This window comes from Culex pipiens, chromosome 2 (assembly GCF_016801865.2).
Source record: "Culex pipiens pallens isolate TS chromosome 2, TS_CPP_V2, whole genome shotgun sequence".
Classification (NCBI taxonomy): domain Eukaryota; kingdom Metazoa; phylum Arthropoda; class Insecta; order Diptera; family Culicidae; genus Culex; species Culex pipiens.
This window is the reverse complement of record NC_068938.1, coordinates 75,387,388-75,408,352: the sequence shown is the minus strand read 5'-3', so window position 1 is coordinate 75,408,352 and position 20,965 is coordinate 75,387,388. Positions and strand designations below refer to the sequence as shown.

General features: G+C 38.7%; 2 protein-coding genes across 2 annotated transcripts in view; one reads left to right on the top strand and one right to left on the bottom strand.

Annotated features, from left to right (window-relative positions):
• Nucleotides 1–10,389, bottom strand: part of LOC120421117 (polypeptide N-acetylgalactosaminyltransferase 5) — a 37,279-nt gene extending 26,890 nt beyond the window's left edge. Inside the window, exons 1-3 of the mRNA XM_039584277.2 lie at nt 10,155–10,389; nt 9,436–9,565; nt 4,233–4,521 (exon numbers count right to left, since the gene is read on the bottom strand). Coding sequence (XP_039440211.2) covers nt 4,233–4,521; nt 9,436–9,565; nt 10,155–10,308 — 573 coding nt within the window. The 5' untranslated portion in view covers nt 10,309–10,389. The remainder of the gene's footprint in view (nt 1–4,232; nt 4,522–9,435; nt 9,566–10,154) is intronic.
• LOC120421118 (testicular acid phosphatase homolog) lies at nt 2,772–4,202 on the top strand. The gene is made up of 3 exons (XM_039584278.2): nt 2,772–3,153; nt 3,209–3,451; nt 3,508–4,202. The coding sequence occupies exons 1-3, from the start codon at nt 2,959–2,961 to the stop codon at nt 4,180–4,182; spliced, it is 1,113 nt and encodes a 370-aa protein (XP_039440212.1). The 5' UTR covers nt 2,772–2,958; the 3' UTR covers nt 4,183–4,202.
• Nucleotides 10,390–20,965: the final 10,576 nt, after the last annotated feature.

Genomic DNA, 20,965 nt, shown 5'->3' with positions numbered 1-20,965 from the left:
TTTATTTTTTTTATTTTTTTATATGTTTTATCTTTGACCGAGTTATGATTTTTTGAATCAATACTGATTTAAAAAAAAAAATCGAAATATTGGTCGCAAAAAAATTTCAACTTCTTTTTTTGATGTAAAATCGAATTTGCAATCAAAAAATACATTAGTGAATTTTTGATAAAGTGTACCGTTTTCAAGTTATAACCATTTTTAGGTAAATTTTTTGAAAATAGTCGCAGTTTTTCATTTTTTTTAAATTAGTGCAAATGTTTGGCCACCTTTGAAAAAAATATTTTTGAGAAGCTGAGAAAATTCTCTATATTTTGCTTTAATGAACTTTGTTGATACGACCCATAGTTGCTGAGATATTGCAATGCAAAGGTTAAAAAACAGGAAAATTGATGTTTTCTAAGTTTCACCCAAACAACCCACCATTTTCTAATGTCGATATCTCAGCAATTAATGGTTCGATTTACAATGTTAAAATATGAAACATTCGTGAAATTTTCCGATCTTTTCGAAAAAAATATTTAAAAAAAAATTAAAATCAAGACTAACATTTTAAACGGGCGTAATATTGAAATACCATTTTTTTATCGAGCCATAAGGCTGGTACAAATATTTTTAAAAGTTTTTGTCACACCCCCCCCCCCTTCAAAATTGGCCCGAAAAATCAGGGGGCAAAAAAAAAATTTTTACAATGAACTTCAAAATTTCAATGAAATTTAAAGTGCAACCAGCTGAAATCAAATTAAAATACATTCTCCTGCGTTTAAAATCATTTTTAGCATGTTTGGGTTTATTAAAAAATCTTAAGATTTTTTGAAAATTTTCGATGCAAAATCTTTTTTTTCGATACAATTTTTGTTTTCATGAAATCTTAGATTTTTTGAAAACTAATGATTGCAAAACAACTGAACTAGTGTAAAATGCATTTTAAAACACTTTTTTTCATTTAAATGTGAAGATTATGGCTTGTTATTTAAATTTTTATATTTTTTTATTTTTTTGCCCCCCCCTTGACCTCGGCCAGGGCCGAGGGACAAAAACTTTTTTAAATATTTGCATCGGCCTAATACCACTGCGACCAATTATAGGAATATACCATAGGGGAAGGTGGGGCAAGACGACCATATGGGGCAAGAGGAACAATCGCTCGTACGGCCGTAATTTTTATAATTTTGATTATTTTCAGTATGAGGAATTGTTGCTAGCAATGCAATTAGTTGATTCTACTACCGTATAACCGCTAAAACGACGTAAACGCAACGGGGCATAATATTTAATGAAGTTTTTTTCAAAACCTCTGTTTTCTTATAATATTTGGAATGTACAAAATAAGGATTAGGGTTCGTTTTAAGGCTTATTTTATCAAAATGCTATTTTTTCTAGATCAGTAGTGTCCCTACCAATGACTTGCACCTATTATTAAGTATGGTTTAACTTTTGGTTATTTTTGTTAAGAGCTTCTAAAAATCTTGTTCAGGTGGGGCAAGTGTACCATATGGATTTTTAGAATGGAAAAAAATACGGATTGCTGCGAAAACATATTTTATTGGGAAATTTATTCATAAAAGTACTTAAAAACTGATGCAACATTGTTTAAAAAACTTTTTCAAACTAAATATAGTGATATTATGAAAATATACTATTCATCATCTAAGTAATATTTTTTTTCGAAAAAACGATAAAATTTTTATTAAAATATTATTATTTAATATAAAAATGAAAGAAACGTTTCAAATACATTCTAATCTGATGTATCTAAGTGATAACAGTTCAATTGTTAGCAAATTACCATATTTTTTCATGCATTGTTCCTCTTGCCCCAACGGGTTGTTCGTCTTGCCCCACTAGTTGAGTAGAACGTACGGAAAATCAAAAGTTTTAAAATCAATTTTTTACTTTAAAAATTAGGATTTCTTAAAAACCTGATCAATCAAAGTCTTAGTCAAGACCTGGAATAAGATGATTATAATAAAATCCGACAGATTGTTTAACTTTTTAATGGGTTATAATGATCATTTCCTTAGCTTGTTACACTTGCCCCACTTTCCCCTACTCTCTTCTGGAAAGTTGTAGAGCACCTTCCAGAGCATCTGAATATGAGTCCGGTTTTGATATAGCATGAAACGTAGATTTAATAAATATCAAAATCCAAAAAAATGGTTTTCTCCATACAAATTTATATGGAAAATTGAATCGCTTTGCGCAAAGTGAGGACTAAACCAATCGGTCCCAAACTTTGAGGAGTTGTTGAGGACCCCAATAGGAACTGAAAAAGTGCTGTGCTCACTAAATTTGGACAACTTTAATTTTTTCCATACAACCATATTACACCCTAATGTACCATACGTTGGGCCTGGGGAACTCCGCTACGCCGGAGTTGAAGCGGATTCGGGGTAGTCCTATTTTTGGCGGAATTTTTGGACAAGATGCGGGGGGTTCGCGATTCGAGGGTGTGATTTGGCAGCAGAATTTTCCTCTACTCGAGTCACGATCTGACGCAGATGAGTTTGTTCAATAGTATGGACATGCGGGAGCAAACACTGGCGAGAGCTGATTGTGGCCCGCCGGGTGTTTGAGCTGCACAAGAACAAGCTGCTGGTGGGCGATTTGGAAGTGTGGATGATTCAGTACGCAACAATTGGCAGTGTTCCCAAACAGCTGGAGATTCCGCGCTGTCGGATTTCGAACGATCAGTCAGCCACTTGGTGCTGAGTGATTTGAACGAGGCGTGCCTAACGTGATAGAACGTGTTCACTTCTAGTCAAATAAATTTGTTTATGGTATTTGTGTAGCTGGTGTGTGTGTGTTTGTCTTGCTAATCAAAATCTCGTGAGGTAATCTTCTTTCTCGGGAATCGTCAGCGATCTCATTATCAGTTGTTGCAGAGGGTATAAAAGATGATGTCCACATTCGAAACAGCTGATTTGTTTTCGTTCGGTGCACGGGAGAGTCGTGAAGATGGTGAGGTTATTGCTCCTATTGCTGGTGACAGGATGGATGTACTCCGAGGCATCCATCAGCTTAAGCCGGACTCAGTCCCTGCGGATGGCGATCATCCTGTTTCGGCACGGAGATCGCAGTCCAATCAGCACGTATCAAACGGATCCCTACAGGAACTACCCGTGGATCGGAGGATTCCTGGCACTACAACCTGTAAGTTAACCGTTCTTCACGCCAGAAACGAAACACTCAATGAAATCTATTGCAGAAAGGAATCGCTCAGATGTACGACTTGGGACGGAGGTTGCGCGACCGGTACGGATTTCTGCTTCCGGAGCACGGAATGTACACTCGGGAAAGCACCCAGGTACTGAGCAGTGCCTCCGAGCGGTGCATCCTAACCGCGCAAAGTTTGCTGGCGGCGTTCTACGAACCCCCGAAGGATGCAATCGACATCCCGATTCGGTGGCAACCCGTTACGGTGAACGTGCTGAAGCCGGAGGATGATATTGTGCGTTGGTGATTTTTGTTCTGGAGTGAATTTTGTTTGACCTTCTTTCGTTGTAGCTTTTGGGACAGCGAAGATCGTGTCCCAGGTTGAACCAAATTAGAGACGAGCTGATGGTTAATCCACCGCCAGAGTTCGAGCAATGGCTGCGCGAGGGAATCGCCATGAAGGACTACGTTTCGGCTAGTATTGGACTGGCGCTGCCGACGATGCGGCATCTGTTCGAGATATGCGACGCACTGGAGGTGTACCACGAGCATGGATTTGAGCTGCCGGCTTGGGCGGGCAAGATATTCCCCGACCAGGTCAGCGAGTTTATTCGAGGCTATCAGCTGACGTTTTCCGGAACGGAGGAGTTGAAGCGCATTCGTGGAGGGGCGATTTTGAAGGATTTGATTGCAAAGATGCGGGCAAGTCAGAACGGAACGCTGAGTCAGTCTTTGCTGTTCTACTCGGGCCATGACGTGACTCAGACGAATCTGTTTAATGCCATGGGAGTTGAGCAGTTGCTGAAGGGACGTCCTGGATATGGAGCGACTACCGTGTTTGAGCTACATGAAACGGTGGGAAGCGATATGGAGGTGCGGATGTTTCACTATGCAAATACGGATCAGAGGGATCCTATTTTTGTGGACATACCAAACTGCGGAAAACCGTGTTCTTTGGTCCATTTTGAACGATCTGTTAGTGGAATGTTGCTGGAAGATTATGATAGGCAATGTAGCAGACAATAAATCGAATCTCAATACTAGTATCACTCTCTCACACCAATCTTCTAACTCACCTTAACGTGTTTGGCACCGAGGAGTCGCGCCCGGATCAGGCCGGACCGTTTGCCGGTTCGCAGCACGAACGTACTGACCGGGAGCGTCGACACGTAGTCCTCGAGCTGCTTGCCCAGGTGGTCCCGCTCGCTGGCGTCGTCCACCAGGATGATCTCCTTGAGCAGGGGCCGGGGCGACCGGTTGATGACGCTCCAGATGGTTCGCAGCAGCGTGCTCCAGGCTTCGTTGTGGAACACGATCACGATCGAGGTGGTGGGCAGTTTGGCGGAGTAGTGCTTCTTTTTGCAGCTGAAAGGAGAGATTGGAAAGGTTTCCAGAATTAATACATTTTGTTTAAGATTATTGTATGTGAACAATGGAACCAATCGACTATCAACAAACCATACCATAAAAGACACAAAAGTTCGTAGAAGCATTCTACCTCAACAGACACACAACGAGTCCTGCTCTCTAAATCAGAGTTCATGTCATAAACCCAAGCAGACTCCATAAGCTAGGAGAGATGAACTACCCCGAAGCGATGAAAAATGACGACTTTTCCCTTCTACCCTAAACGCCGTTTGTGACAACCTGTGGCGACCCTCCCCTACCATCTGTTGCTCTCGATTGCTTCTTGCTGGTACAACGACAGTCCTACACCCACCCTCTCTGTTTGAATAGTTTTTCCGAGGTACGTGCGAAATATCTGCCCGAAGGGCTTGCTCGTCCTTGGTTTACCAACAAGAGTCACTGGAGCGTGCTGCGCTTAGTGTCGTATCACCATTCTGCACTGAATTTTTGGCACACACCCCGATAGTCCGAAAATGAAAACGGGCGACCTGCCGGGGTCGACCCCAGGTTGGGCACTATTTTTCCCCAGCTGACTTTCGAGCAGAGTGGAATTGAAAGTTGATATAGCAACCAATAGGCCTACCGAAAAAATAAAACCAGGTGAGTTCAAATAGAGTCACACCTTGGGTGTGTGTCGCATGCAAAACCATAAATTCGTGGGTGGGTGTCAAAGTACACGCGTATGACGATCAGTCGGTGGTTTACGATGCATGCTGTACGTGCGGAAGGTGAGCAATGGCTCGTGGCGTTGCGGAGCAAAACAATAATTCAACGCATAATTGAAACTGAACTTCGAGAAAGTGACTTCCAGAGCAGCATCGACGCGAAAAACGATTCCTGTTATTGCGACCGTAATGTCTTTTTTATCACACACTTGGTCGTAAAGGTTAACGAGCGTTGATGGTGGTGGAGAGTATGGCGTTTGATTTGGGACTGTTGTGTGATAAAACCAGCAAGCTCTTATTGGGATTTGTGTGTTAAAGGTGCTTGACGAGTGTTTTCTATATTTGTTCGCCTTAAAATGTTTATTTGATTAAACATAACTCACTTTATTCGAGAGGCTTTAAATTGTTCTCCAAACCAAAGGATTATTTTAATTACTTTTGTAGCATTTATATCAATAAAACATTAAAAATAGGAAAGCTTTCAATGAATCCATTCCAAGGTCTATAAACTGATAAGCAAGCACCTATTCATAAAACCTTTCAAGACCAGATGCCCTGAAATTTTGTTAAAAATTTACTTCCAGATCGACGCGTATTTTGAAAGAGGAAATGGGAGGTGGCCGACAAGTTAGAGTCCCAAACCATCAATCCAAAGGTACGCGTACGATCAAAGATTAGACAAACCCCCCCTTCCCCCCATTTAAAAATCGGTCCGAAAAATCAGGAGCAAAAAAAATTTATTCAAAAAACTTCAAAATATTAAACGAAATAGAAAACTACTCAACTAAAAATAATTTGAAATAGGGCGTCCAATTTTCCCGGGGTTTTGAATTTCCCGGGAAACGGAATTTTTTTGAATTTTTAAAACAATCATAATAAGTAGGGTTACTGAAATTGCACGATTTCACGGACAGCGTGAAATCCGTGAAATTTGGCTTTTTCCGCGAAATCCCGTGAAATTTTATGTTTGTGTGAAACTGTAGGGGAGAGTGGGGAGACTTGATCCCCGGGGAGACTTGATCTCCGGGGAGACTTGATCCCAAGCCTGTATCTCGTCAGCATGTGGGTAAAACAATTAGCTTTGTTCTGGAAAGTTGTGCGAAATTTACTAAAACTCATTGTAGAAAACAAAAAAAAAATGTTTAGATGGAGTTACACACATTTTTCTATATTATCCGCGTACCACCAAACCGAAGTGCGCAACACTTCTGTTGCGCGAAAAAATCTGTTGCGCCGAACAAAAATGCTGTGGTTTGTCGTTAGCGTGTGCATCTGCCTGTGGCGCAACAGCTTTGACAGGTTGCGCCCGTAATTAGATTTTTGTCTGCTTTCACAATAAGAAGTGCTGCAAAAAACTTCCAAGAGATTTTTTTTATTTGTTTTGATAAGTATAGAAAACACTCAAAAATTATTAAAAAAAATATTTTATATACATGAATTGTTTGATAAACATATCAACTCCAAAACCCTTACGCATTTGACGTTATCGTTATCGTCATACTATTTTTACAATTAATTGTTTAAAAAAGTGCGTTTAGGGAGACTTGATCCCTGCATTTTTGCAGTCACTGGAATCAGCCTCAAGATTAAATAATTGGGCTGGGTTTTTGTACATAGTTTCCTTCAGTATAGTTGTACATAACTTACTGCAGTTTGAACCATTTTTCAAAAGATTTGTGAACAAAAATTACCAGCTTTTGTAAACATGCTCAATTTTGGTCTAAAAAAGATAATTTTATGTTTTTAAATATTTTTCATGCTAAACTTGTTATATTTTGAACACAAACGTACAGGTTTTATGTGAAAACGCCGGTTTAAAATATTATTTTAAAACGCTTGGCATGATTCGAAGAGTTTATCTGGTGAAATACCCTTATCAGCCAAACATAGTTGAATGTAAAAGCTTTCAATTCATGCAAAAAGATCATAGTTTTGTGAGAAATTGACAGAGTTATGTGCGATGCATAAAAATGGGATCAAGTCTCCCCACTCTCCCCTGATGATTTTTCTGAAAATGATTTTTCTAACACAAATAGGAATAAACACAATAAGTGAGTGAATACCCTTGTTCAATTACTAACATAGGGTTAGTGATTTTTGACGATTTCGTAGACGGCGTGAAATTCGTGAAATTTATCAATTTTTTCAAATCATGTTTGTTTTTCAAAATAACAACATAATAAATATTTCATCCATACGGACTATTTTAGTAAAACTTATTAGTTTTCAATTGAAAAGCTTGAAATGAACCATTTAAAGAATTTTTAAGATTGTTCAGTATTTTTAAAATTTACTTAGTTTAGTAATATGTTCATTCGCTGTAATAACAATTTTACTGCTATTTTATTTGAAAGGTATAGTTTCAAAAGAAATTAAAAGAATCATGCTTTGTTTTATTCATACTAAAATGAAAGCTATGAAATCAACTTTTAAAAACTTTACAGATTTTTTCTGAGTCCTGTTTAATTTTAACAATATTTGATTATTTGGGTGGATGATTCTCATGAAAGTTTAAAAAAAAATACTACTTTTTTGTTTTTGATCACTTTTTGATACGAAGCAACGACTTTGAGATACAGCAATATTTAAATTACGAAATACAAAATTATTGAAAACACTTACGCCCTTCTCAAATGTCATTATCGAGTGTAACTGGCTCCATATACAAAAAAATGCTTATATAAACGTAGGATAACATGTCTGCAAAATTTTATTGAAATCGGAGAAGGTCGAGAAACAAGTTCCTCAAAAATTCCTGTTTTGGGCAGGAATTGCTCTACAGCCTTTTTAAGATTTTTGATGTTTTTGAATCTTCAAACTTTGTGTCCCGATTTGCCTCACTTCCAGTTGACCTAGTTTTATAAGTACAAACAACCCCTGAAAATTTCAGACAGATTGGTGAGGTCGATGCGAGATGGGTATGCTTTGCTCGCTCTTAAACGCGATCTGAATAATTAAGATTACAACAAAACAACAATTACAAAATACGAAGTTTTGAAAAATAATAAAGCATTTGTGTAAGAAAATTCCTCAAAATTTGGGATGAAAATGACTTTTTGGAGCATGTCATCAAACGTGTATGCAAATGTTGGGTCAAATCAGTAAATATGAAAAATACATTCGGTTCGAACCTTATTTTAATTTCAATTCCAAGTACAAGGTACTCACTTTTTGTCAGCTGACAGAGTTGCAACTTACTGGTATTCAACAAAAACAAAAAATATATTGTCCAAAGTATGCTATAGTAACTTATTATGCATGAAACAACCATCCTTTTATACAATCTTGAAAGAAACAAAATCTTCAGGTAATACGTCAACCGATAACGTCAATCGATTGCCACAATTGTTATCATTGTATCATAATTCGCTCTTCCGTCATCAAAAAGGAAAATACTGACACACAACTTGATTGGTAACGTGATAACGTTCCCAGCACAACTTCCCCTCTCCCCTTCCCAGTTCTAAGCATCCAAGCATTAGGACGTATCGTTTTCGATTCCGAGAAAAAAGGGGCCGACCTTCGTAGGAACCCGGAAAAATTTCCTTCTTCGGGTTCATTTCAATCAGTGCGGCGTTGTAAAAGCAATAAGCTTGCTTCCCTTTTCCACACACACGCTGATGGTTGCTGAGACCCCTCTTTTTCGGTGGTCTTTCGGAAACAATCCCCATTGACGGGGGTAGATTGGGCTCATCGATTTTCACGATTCCGTGAGTGACACGTATCGATTTCGACACCCCAGCGCGGAACTTCTCGGAAAGTCAAGCGTCACGTGTCCAATCTGAAGTTGGTTATGGTGGTTCTTGGAGCTTGTAATTTTGGTTTATTTGGGTAGATTGGTGATGATGATTTGGTAACCCTAGCGCAGAGAGGACAAATATTAGTTTGGCTCTTTGTGGTAGAAGATACGAATCCCTCTGCACCTAGTCAAGTTGGTACAACGATCCGTGACATCAACCAATCTGGAGTCGTAACGGGTAACATATTGGGCCCATCTGTGCTACAAGTACGTGCTTGATTCACTTGCAAACTGAGATGATTAGTGTGTTTGCGAACTTGATTGATCGACAGGCTCCGCTTCGCAAGTTCTGGCCCTGTAACTGCGTTCCAAATCTTTATACTCTCGTCGTCGAATTGCATCAATTTAGACGTCAAATCAACTGAAGAGGCATCAACTATCGGTACTTCTAGAGTAAAGGATACTTACTCGTGGTGCCGCACGTCCGTGAGCGACCGATTCAGCCAGATCATGTCGCTGGCCAGCAGGTTGAACTGGTTCTCCTTGAACTTCTCCTTCATCAGCTCCTGCTGGCTGGAGGGAATTTTCACCGGCTTTCCTGTGGAGAGAGAGAGAACGCGGTTAGAACGTAGCAGAAGGGGTAACGAGTACCGGATGGATGTGTAGCGGATCGGAAAACGGATTAATTAAGAGGTATCGGACAGTGTGTTCATGTCCTGATTAGAGAGTCGGGGGTGGGCAGTGTGCTATTGATTGAGAGCTGTGGCAATATCCTGTGATGATGATGTGGGAAAGGGTTCATTGATGTGCGTCTTGGGCGAGAGAAGGACACTGACGTATGGCTCTTGACCCGGGCTTACATTGCTGGTGGTTGCAGATAACCCGATTATGTGGTGTGTGCCCTTGATGGCTGCAGGGGTTGTGCAATCTGCAAATTTTGGTCGACGGTCGACTTAAAGTGTGCTAATAATCTAATAGAGCTCAAAATGTGCGAAAAGTTGTCCTGCAGCCATGCTGGTATCTGGTTTGCACGAGGAAGTTTGCACCGATGAAGACCGCAATATGAGGATGATTCCCACAGCTTCTAGTGAAGACTAATGATATCGAGGAACATGCAGACTCCCGGGATATGGTATTGCAAGTTACGAAACTGTAATTAATGGTCCCCCCCCAACTATCCAACTCACCCAGTTCGCCGGGCTTCCCGTAGTTTTCGCCCACCTGAGGCGCCGGACGCCACTTTTTCAGCTCCTGTGGTCGGTACGTCCGTGGTACCGAGCTGTCGAACGGCTGGTCGTCCACAATGTTGGAGTTGGTATCGATTTCATCGGCGTTTACCATGGCGTCGTCATCGTCCTTATGACTGGCCGCCGACCGCTGTTGGGCACTGTGGGGAAGCTGCAAACATACAAGAGGGGAAAGAAGGAAGAAATTAGTTCATCTGGCGTTGGACATCTCAGTCGGGTGATTAATAGACGTTCTCGGAAAGAACAGCATTATTCCATTACTGACAGGCAACAGGTATTAGAGTGCGAGGGCAACTTTGGAAAAGATGTCTTCTCCACAGAAGAGGCATCGCCAGCAGAAATAAATTGCATTCATTCAGCCGTAGCATGATATACCGAAGCAAATTCTCGTTCAGGTATTTACCCGTAAAGTGCTGTGCTTCCAGAGCTAACGAAACGGAATAATACTGTAAGAGGCAAGTGAGCAGCGCCTGATGTTGTCCTTCCCAGAGAAAGTCTCCTCCCAGAGCAAAGAAATTGCTTCCAAAATTAGTTGGATCTTTTGCATCTGTGGCCACCATCCCACCACCGGTCGGTCGGTGCAAGGACGAAGACAAAGATCTTTGTGGTTCCTCCGGCTATCCATCTTCCCCCCAAATGTGGGTGATGTATAGCACTGTAGGCACAGGTCAGAGCACATTGTGGCATTCTCCCGCACAAAAGAGTTCGTACGACGTTGTCAGTCCTTCAAATAACTTTACCCCGAAACTATTCTCCACACAAGTGGACCATCCGAAAATGTCGCAAAAATGTTCGAAATGCATTATTTATGTTGTTTTAAAATTTCGTTCCAAATTTGCATCTATACCAAGCGCGCGGAGAAGCCCGGAAAACTCGACTCGACAGCCAAACCGAATTCCGAAACTTTTGATGGACTTTAAATCGGTTAGAGCGGAAAAGTTGCACTGCTGCACCGTCTTATGGAGAAGATTGTGGGATTTCAATTTCCGGCGCACCGAGCCGGGCACTTGGGTACGATAAAACTTTGCATACTGCGCAAGAAGTTTGAACTTGTTCCAAGCGGTGAGATCGGGATCGGGTCAAGTTGAGCTAAATTTGATTTCTCTCGAAGGATGCACTTGGGCGTATCATCGGGGCGCGAAGCAGGCAATTGATGGCGAGTCGAGTCAATTGGATAACGAGCGATAATAAATGTGGTAAACAGAGAAGCGGACAACAACACAGGGCAAACTGTAGTACAGTACGACGTAATGTGTCGCGATGCTAAACGATGAGGATATTTTTGGAGTACTCAATGTGAGAGGTTTTCATTAACGTAATTTCTGAATATTTGATTATCTTGTTTGTGCATATTGCATCAGTTGAAGATGAGAAATGATTATTTTGATTTTAATCAAGTATCAAGTAACAGTACAGCTCACAACTTATTCCAAATTAGCTTATGTTTAGATAGAAGTGCTGATTTATATTACAATAAAATAATGCTGTAAAAAATAAGCAAAAAAAATCTTCTGCTGTTATCGAAACTAAGGCGCTTCCATTTATACTAAAATTTGTTAATATTGTTTAACATACCGAAATTAACTTGTAAAAAAAGCCCTTGAATAATCAAAAAAAACCGTTAGCGAACTTTCATCACCCACGAAAGAGCGTGGAAGCGAAACACGCAAATAAAAATCGTTTCCAAACTTTCCCAAGAAAATCAAGCAGTTGAAGATTTTTTGAGAATCTCATTGTTGGTACCACTTAAATTAATTTATTTCGTTTTGTTTGCATACATTGTTCATCTACGAAAAGTGACGAGCCATTTTTTGACGTGTGACGTTACACCAGAAGTGTAGTAGTGCAATTGGTGTCCCGGGAATAATCGAAATGATGATTTTTCTAGTTTCATTTTTCCGATTTATTTTGATGATGATTCATCCATCGCTGAATTATTTTGCCGAATACTCGGTGAAACATGGCAATCATTTTGCTGAGAAAATAAGTTGTTTTATTTTCGGCAGAATTCTGCCGAACTCGAAAATTAAAAATTGAATTTGCAAGTTTAAGTCTTTTGGATACACAGCAAAAAATCCAATGGTAAAATCGAATGCAATAGCATGCACATCACCTTCGTCAAAATAAACACTGAATATTACACACTGCATGTACAATTTTTGCAAACACAAAAAAAATGCGACCGACGGGATTCGAACCCAGCACCAACTGTAAGGAATGGCACCTTAGCCCACTCGGTCATCAGACCGATAAAAAGCTGTAAGGATAAACGCATATATGAGCTTGACATTTCGGTCAAGTAGGTTTCCCATATGGATGGGCTTCATATTTCATGGTGTAAAATCACATAAAATTGCATAAAATAATGCAATATTTATTTTACACCCAGGCCTTTTACACGCAGCTGGATTACTACTTTTTAGCTGTGTATGTTTGAATCACTGTATTGTTTTTTTGAATATATTTTTCTTAAAATAGTTTTAAATTCTTAGCCAACTCACAGAAAGTCGGTAAAAATTGTCCCGACATATTCAATTTCCATGAAGCTTTGTTCTTGGGGGTTAATTTAGGCCCTGATCATAAATTTGAGGTCAATTTGTCGATATTTGAAATTCTCTTCAAAGGTCTTTTTTTGTATTTTTTAATCCGTCTGAAACTTTTTTGGTGCCTTCGGTATGCCCAAAGAAGCCATTTTGCATTATTAGTTTGTCCATATAATTTTCCTTACAAATTTGGGAGTAGTGCGGTGCCTGTGTGGACGCTCAGTCCTGTTTTTTCGTGCTATTTTCCGTCTCTTTTGTGTCGCTGTTCGAGTGCATGGGGTGATTGGTCATTATAATTAAATAATGGCATCAGTAGTGCGGTGCCTGTGTGGACGCTCAGTCCTGTTTTTTCGTGTTATTTTCCGTCTCTTTTGTGTCGCTGTTCGAGTGCATGGGGTGATTGGTCATTATAATTAAATAATGGCATCAGTAGTGTGGTGCCTGTGTGAACGCTCAGTCCTGTTTTTTCGTGCTATTTTCCGTCTCTTTTGTGTCGCTGTTCGAGTGCATGGGGTGATTGGTCATTATAATTAAATAATGGCATCAGTAGTGCGGTGCCTGTGTGGACGCGCAGTCCTGCTTTTTTTTCGTTTTTTTTTTCGTCTCTTTTGTGTCGCTATTTGTGTACATGGGGTGATTGGATTTCTTCTTCTTCTTTTTTCATTTATTTTTTGTTCGCGCGTTCGTTGGCCGATGAATTTTATTTTTGTTCTCTTTATATAGTTTTCGATAGAAACGATCCGATTTTTGTTTTTTGAGACAAGCAAGTCGTATTGCTGGATTAAGTCCTTTCCATATCATCGAGGATCGGAAGGCACGTCGACGGATATGTTTTAAGGCTTATGATATAAAATAATTTTAATGAATGAAGCCCTTCCTACATCACCGTTGATCGGAAGGCACGCCGACGGAGAATTTCTGGAGAATCGCGGTCGAATTAATACTATATTTAAATAACTAGATAGGTATCTTTCCGCAGCCGGCTGCCTAAGATTTTTAACATTTCAACCGATAAACAAATTGCTCATGGTCGCATCACCTACCACAGTGAATCCTGACCTCTTACCCATCTTACTAACCCCTCAAAACTCATGTGATACTTTGTCGGAGACGCAGTCGATTTGGCGGTCCCATCACTCAAGTATCGGCTAACATTCCCATCCACTTCCCCGTGTCTTACCACTGGTCGTGGCCGGCGTCGGTATTGATCAGCACGATAGGGACCTTTGAAAATTGCGAAGGGGTGATGATTGGTTCCTACTTTTCATCTGTGGTCCACGGAGCAATGTTTGGGGGTCCTGGTCAATAACGAAGTAGCAGCTACGGGTAGACACCAATGCTATGCTATGCTATGCTATGCTATAATTTTCCATGCAAAAATTCTGTATTTTTTGAAGGAATTTTGTGATCGATTTGGTGGTAATTTAACCATGCAAAAATTCTGTATTTTTTGAAGGAATTTTGTGATCGATTTGGTTTTAATTTAACTTTTTGTGACTAAATATTGATTTGCAAAAAAAAAAAATATTTTTTTTTTATATGTTTTAGTTGATGTCTTCTACAGTCTTTAGTTGATGTTCTTTACAGAAATTTCCAGGTTGTGCAAAAAATCATTTACCGAGTTATGGATTTTTTAATCAACTGATTTAAAAAATCGAAATATTGCTCGCAAAAATTTCTCAACTTCTATTTTTTAATGTAAAATCAAATTTGCAATAAAAAAGAACTTCAGTGAAATTTGATAAAGTGCACCGTTTTCAAGTCAAAGCCATTGCGCTTCGTTTTTGAAATATTTTAGCAAATCCAATTTTTAAAATCTCAAAAAATAGCTGAAACGTGAATGACCCTGATGGATTTTTTTTTAATTTGCCTAAATCAATCTAATATAACTATTTTTTAAATAAGTTTTTGGTGTCAGGGGGTTTATTTTGCAACTTGAAGTACTGTAAACTTTGAAGACACTTTTCTGTTCATAATTATGCTAAAAGAACACATTTCTGATTCATTTTTTACCAGTTCTCAGAGTACCGTGAAATTGTCGTGAAATTCATATGTTTTGTATTTGGCATTCTGCGAAATTTCGATTTTTGTGTCGTGAAAAATCATTAGCCCTAAATTCATGACGGAGGGGCAGTACGACCTCTTTCGGTAGGTATCGCGATTGAGTGTGTAGTGGTGCGGTTGTAAGAAAAGCTATCTTTGACTCTCTCACTTTCGTAGATGCTGAATGACAGATGGATAGCCATTGGCGTCGCGAGCATTGAAAACTTTGAAAACGATATAAACGATGAAAAGCTTAGAAAGCTCCTTTTGGAATCCAATGAACTCTGTTAAATACACTTACTAAATCACGACAAAATTAAGCCTAATTAAAGGCGATTTTAGGAGAACACGGGAAACAAATTGTTTGTAGCCGGATGAATGTCCTAAGTCACAAAAGTTTTTTTCATAAAAATTGGACAGTTATGCAAAAACGGACAGGGCAAAAGAAAGCGAAAAGCTACGATATCTTACATGTTGTAGGAAACATCGGTAGATGAGCTACTACAAACGAGTATATCTCGAGCCACAACATATATGCGCCAGCATTCTCGCGCCAGTATTCGAAGCTCAACTTGACAACTTGTCGACTTGGCGACGAAGCGTCGAAAATCGATGCAGTGGGAATTTTTGGCGATTTTTCCGATTAAAATTCATGCTGTGTCGTCTTATTTACGAAGATGAAAATGACGTCCAGCCTTAAAGTAAAACCTATACCTTTCTTAAGTTGGAAAGGCAAAAAGTAAATCGTTCTGAAAATTGATCGGGATTGCCGATAGATGTCAAATTTGTTTCAGATGCTCACTCATGGTCTGTACTCTGAATGTAGAAAGAAATTTCGGATAAAATTAGAAGCGAAAAATGTTGGCGAAGGTCACCAGGTGGGCTTTTACCTTTTTTAGGGATTTTTTTTCTTATGGTAGGTTAATCAAACGGCTCTAACTCCAGAACCATATTATGAATCTAGATGAAAATTTAGGAGGTTGTAGAGCTCGACAAATGCAATTTTTGAGATAAATAAAAGATATGAAAATGAAAAAAATTGACCATATTTTCATTTGGAAACTGTGTATTTTGTTGAAAAGTCTGGCCACATCCGAAAACAGATGGATATTTCGAAATTTGAGCGGCAACTCGCCCAGGTTTAGTACACTAGCTTTCATCTGCATTCAGAAGAATCAAAATCGGATTCAGAGGATCTGAGAACGACGCGACACAAATTTTGGCAAAATTTTACCGCACACGAACATCACTCGATCTCCACGGAGTTTATATTCTCAAAATTCGGGGGTTGGAGATAGACGAGTTCTGTCAAGATTAAATCGGTGCAGTGTGATTTTTTAGCGAAAATGAAAATGATGTCCAGACATAAAGTAAAACCTATACCTTTCTTTAGTAAGAAAGGCAAAAGGTGTTTTTCAATTATCTGCAGCCCCTTAGGACAAAGTTTCACGCAAATCAAAGAGGGATCGGGATGGGGAGGAGGTGTGTGAGGTGGTGGAGATTAACAAATTATTCGATTTAAAAAATCCCAGAGAATTACTCATTCAGAATAAAATCTGCCAGTAGCGAAATATGTTGATAGATTCTAAGACATTTTAATATATTAATGGCAGAAGTAGAACTGTCATCATACTTTGAGCACCTTGCTTTCCGCTTAAAAAACAAAAAAAAAAACGATTTAATAAATCGTAAAAGTACATCAAAAATTATTCCCAAAAACAATGCGAAAACCCATCATAAAAAGTCTGTCAAATGATGAAAAAAGATATTGAAAATCCGAAAACGGTTCAAAAAGTGGTGAGCACACATCAATAATGTTAGTAAATGTAGTCTTCTTTTATTTTATTTTTGCATTTAGGGACCAATTAGTTTTTTAAATAGTTTAAATTCGTTCTAAATTAGTTTGTAGTCTATATTATATCTGTATAAATCTGTATATTCGATAGTTCCTGAACATTTCTGGACTTTTATTTATAAAGGCATTTGGTGTGTTTGGTGTGTCACAAGTTTTGTCAACGTCCAAAACACAGAACACAAAAATCAGCACAAATTTTTCACCAAAAATATTTGTTGGGAAAATAAATTTGTAGCTAACGTTAAAGTTTCTATTAGAATAGCGCCTTTTGATGCAAACTTTTGTTTCGGAAGCAAACTAAAGCGTAAATCCTATTCATAATACGATCGCTAAACTGCGCACAACAAAGTTCACCACCCACAGGCCTTACTAATTGAAATGCTCAGCTCGCTTTCTTTGGGAGTATCCTGCCTGCACGCACACGGACACGCACACGATAATTGATACGAAATTTATTGCGGAAGCGGAAGTGGCGGCCGGCCGGCTGGCCGGGAGAACAATTAACGCAAACGTGTTGGCATGTTCAGAGCAAATATACGCCCTGCAAAATCCAACAACTAAAGCGAATTTTCCACGAAATTCGACCACTGGCCGATTTGGGCTATAAAAGGGGCTCGGCATGCGAGGGGGGAGGGATCCCCCCGTTGAGAGGCGCCCGGTGGTGGTGGGGGGTTTGGTTCCGAAATTATCGAGTGGAGGCTGCCGCCAACGATGAATCGATGGCCAGTTGGCCGCATTCCAGCACATACTGTATAGAGATACATGTGTGGTGGAAAATTCACGTATGCTCAGCAGGATTTCTACTCTATACAAATAAAGTCGAGCGAGGGGGTAGGTCGGAAAATTTTAGTTTCGTTCAGGAAATAACCAAAATCAACAGTATCAAAAGAGGCCTGACTGTTCCAGTTGGCCAGCAGGGAGTTGACAGTGGGGTGGGAGCCTGATGGGTAAAGCAAATTGGAGGCAGAAAATTACAAATTTGTATATGTTGCGGAAAATTGACTGACGGCGCACGGAAATGGGCTTTACCTGAAGTGGTGGTTTGCGGGGTGCGGAGATTTTCCCGGAAAAAAAGGACACGACACACGTGATGAGAGGACAAATTGGTAACATGTCATCAGCAGATCAGATGCCGGTTTGAAATTGGAAATCCGTGAAAACAGATTGACCAAATATTGGGGCGGATGTTTGTTTTGTGTGCATGCTAATCCAACGGTTGAAATTAGCTGCCGTTTGCGTGTTTGCGGGGGGCGGGACAGAGTGCATTGACGATGAAACTATTTTTTTTAAGGCGGTTTGAAGATTTTCCAGTGATGGAGTTTAATCAAAGGCCTAAGTCTTCAAAAGCAGTCTAGCTAATTAAAAAGATTACTCTCTTATTACACGGAGAAAAAAGAGTTCCCAAAATCGTGAACACCCGTTCATGAAATTGGGAACCACGAACAAAGTGTTCAAATGCCATGGTACGATTTTCAAAAACGTACCATGCAATTTGAACACTTTGTTCGTGGTTCCCAATTTCATGAACGGGTGTTCACGATTTTGGGAACTCTTTTTTCTCCGTGTACCTGACCAAAACATTCTTCCTAACTGATGCAAGGCTATAAGGCTATTGCAAATTGTTTAGAAAGTTTTTGTCTGTACACAGAAACAAAAATCATGGTAATATTACATCTGGGATGGGGTACATTTTTTATGTCAGAAAAAATGTGTAATTTTACCTCTGAAAATGTGTAGTTTTACCACTATTCTGGTGTAAGGTCGCTTTTTTAGTCTAAATCGAGGTAAAATTACATCATAAAAGAGGTAATATTAAACCTTCCAAAATTACACCTTCCAAATTTACTCAATTTTTTACTGTGTATCTATATAAAATTTATGTTCGGATCCATCATCCAATTTACCCCGTCTCAAGTTATGATCAAAATCATTCTAGCAAGTTTAACAAACTCAAAAATCTGGCAACGCTGTTTCAAGTTATGACCTTTAGACCTTTAGATGCAAATTGTTTCCGAATCATTTGTGTGACTCAAATTTGATTTCAGAACAATTAAATCTTGGGCGACCCCTAGGGAAGCGTCCATAGAAAAACTAACTTTAAAAGTTTTGGGGTCCTTTTCAACCCCAAACTTAAAACAATCGTCAAAAATTCAGTTTTTGACCAAATTCGGTTTTCTTGGCCTCAAGTGGAAGTGGCCGTGGCTGACTGGTTACGGTGTTCGCTATGTAAGCGAATGGTCCTGGGTTCGATTCCCATCTGCTCCCAACGAGAAAGTATAGGAAATATAAATCTTGAAACTCTGAACATGAACGAAAAATCAAAGTCGAGGTTCGATCCCCCGTCCTTTGGATTGGTGGGCAAAAATGCTAACCACTAGGCCATCGCGACTTGGTGAGCTATGACTTGAATTAGGAATACTGTTATCACCATCAACTATATACGCGCTGGGTCCTTATCCATTTGACAAGGGTTCGGAAGATCTAAATAATCACATGAAGTTTGATGTGCAACATCAAATGGGATTTCATCAGAAAGTCAAGTTAACAGTTCATCGAGTATTTGGGAACCGATAGGTCATCTGGCAATATTTGTGGCCAAAGTAAATATAGACAAATACCTGTCGTATTCAATATTTTTGGGTATTTTTTCATCTTCTAGAAAGTGGTTGAGTTTGCCAATTCAAGCAACTTTGTCGAAGACACCAAAATTGTATCTCGGAATCTGCGACTCCTACAACCAAATTTATAGAAAGCATCTGAGCAATTCTCTGAGATTTCGGTCATTCGATTTTCTTGTATTTTTAATCAGGCTAAAACTGTTTTGGTGCCATTGGTAAGCCTAAAGAAGCCATTTTGCATCATTACTTCGTTCATATAGTTTTCCATACAAATTTGACATACAAAAATGATACGTGAAAATTCAAAAATCTGTATCTTTTGAAGGAATTTTTTGATAGATTTGGTGTCTTGGGCAATGTTGTAGGGACGAATATGGACAACACTGAAAAAAATGATACACGGTAATTTTTTTTGTGATTTTTAATTTCACTTTTTGCCATTAAAACTTGATTAGCAAAAAAAACACTATTTTTTTCTGATATGTTTTTAAGGACATCAATTGCAAACTTTTCAGAAATTTCCAGAATGGGCAAAAATCTTTGACCGAGTTATGATTTATGGAAAAAATACAGATTTTTTTTTCAAAATCGAAATATTGGTCGCAAAAATTTGTCAACTTCATTTTTCGATGAGAAATTGAATTTGCAATCAAAAAGTACTTAAGTGAAATTTTGATAAAGTGCACCGTTCTCAAGTTATAGCCACTTTTAAGTAACTTTTATCAAAATAATCGCAGTTATTCATTTTTTAAAATTAGTGCCCATGTTTGCCCACTCTGGAAAAAAAAATTCTGAAAAGCTGAGAAAATTCTCTATATTTTGCTTATTCGGACTTTGTTGATACGACCCTTAGTTGCTGATATATTGCCATGCAAAGGGTTAAAAATAAGAAAGTTGATGTTTCTAGGTCTCACCCAAAAACCCCAACATTTTCTAACGTCGATATCTCAGCAACTGATGGTCCGATTTATAACGTTAAAATATGAAACATTCGAAAGGGTTAAACATTCAATATTACGCCCTTTTAAAAAAGGAAGTCTTGATTAAAAAAAAAATAAAATATTGTTTTCAAAAAGATCGGAAAATTTCACGAATGTTTCATATTTTAACATTTTAAATCGGACTATTAGTTGCTGTGATATCGACATTAGAAAATGGTGGGTAATGTTGGCGAGACTTAGAAAACATCAATATTCCTGTTTTTAAACCTTTGCATGGCAATATCTCAGCAACTAAGGGTCGTATCAACAAAGTCCAAAAAAGCAAAATATAGAGAATTTTCTCAGCTTTTTAAAAACATTTTTTGCAAAAGTGGGCAAACAAAGGCACTTATTCAAAAAATGAATAACTGCGATTATTTTGAAAAAAGTTAACTTAAAATGGCTATAACTTGAAAACGGTGCACTTTGTCAAAATTTCACAAGAGTACTTTTTGATTGCAAATTCAATTTCACATCAAAAAATAAAGTTGAAAAATTTTGCGGCCAATTTTTAGATTTTTTGAAAAAATCTGTATTGTTTCAAAAAGTTATAACAAAGATTTTTTGCCCATCCCGGATTTTTTTTTTTGCAAATCAAGTTTTAATGACAAAAAGTCAAATTAAAAATCACCAAAATGTTTTTTACCGTGAATTTTTTTTTCAGTGTAGTCCATATTCATACCTACAACTTTGCCGAAAACACCGAATCGAT

What these genes read in the sequence shown, in the direction of transcription:
- LOC120421118 (XM_039584278.2), top strand. Translation starts at nt 2,959, where the DNA reads ATGGTGAGGTTATTGCTCCTATTGCTGGTGACAGGATGGATGTACTCC. An exon ending in GATTCCTGGCACTACAACCT is followed by an intron (nt 3,154 to 3,208) that starts GTAAGTTAACCG and finishes AATCTATTGCAG; the next exon opens with AAAGGAATCGCTCAGATGTA. An exon ending in TGAAGCCGGAGGATGATATT is followed by an intron (nt 3,452 to 3,507) that starts GTGCGTTGGTGA and finishes CTTTCGTTGTAG; the next exon opens with CTTTTGGGACAGCGAAGATC.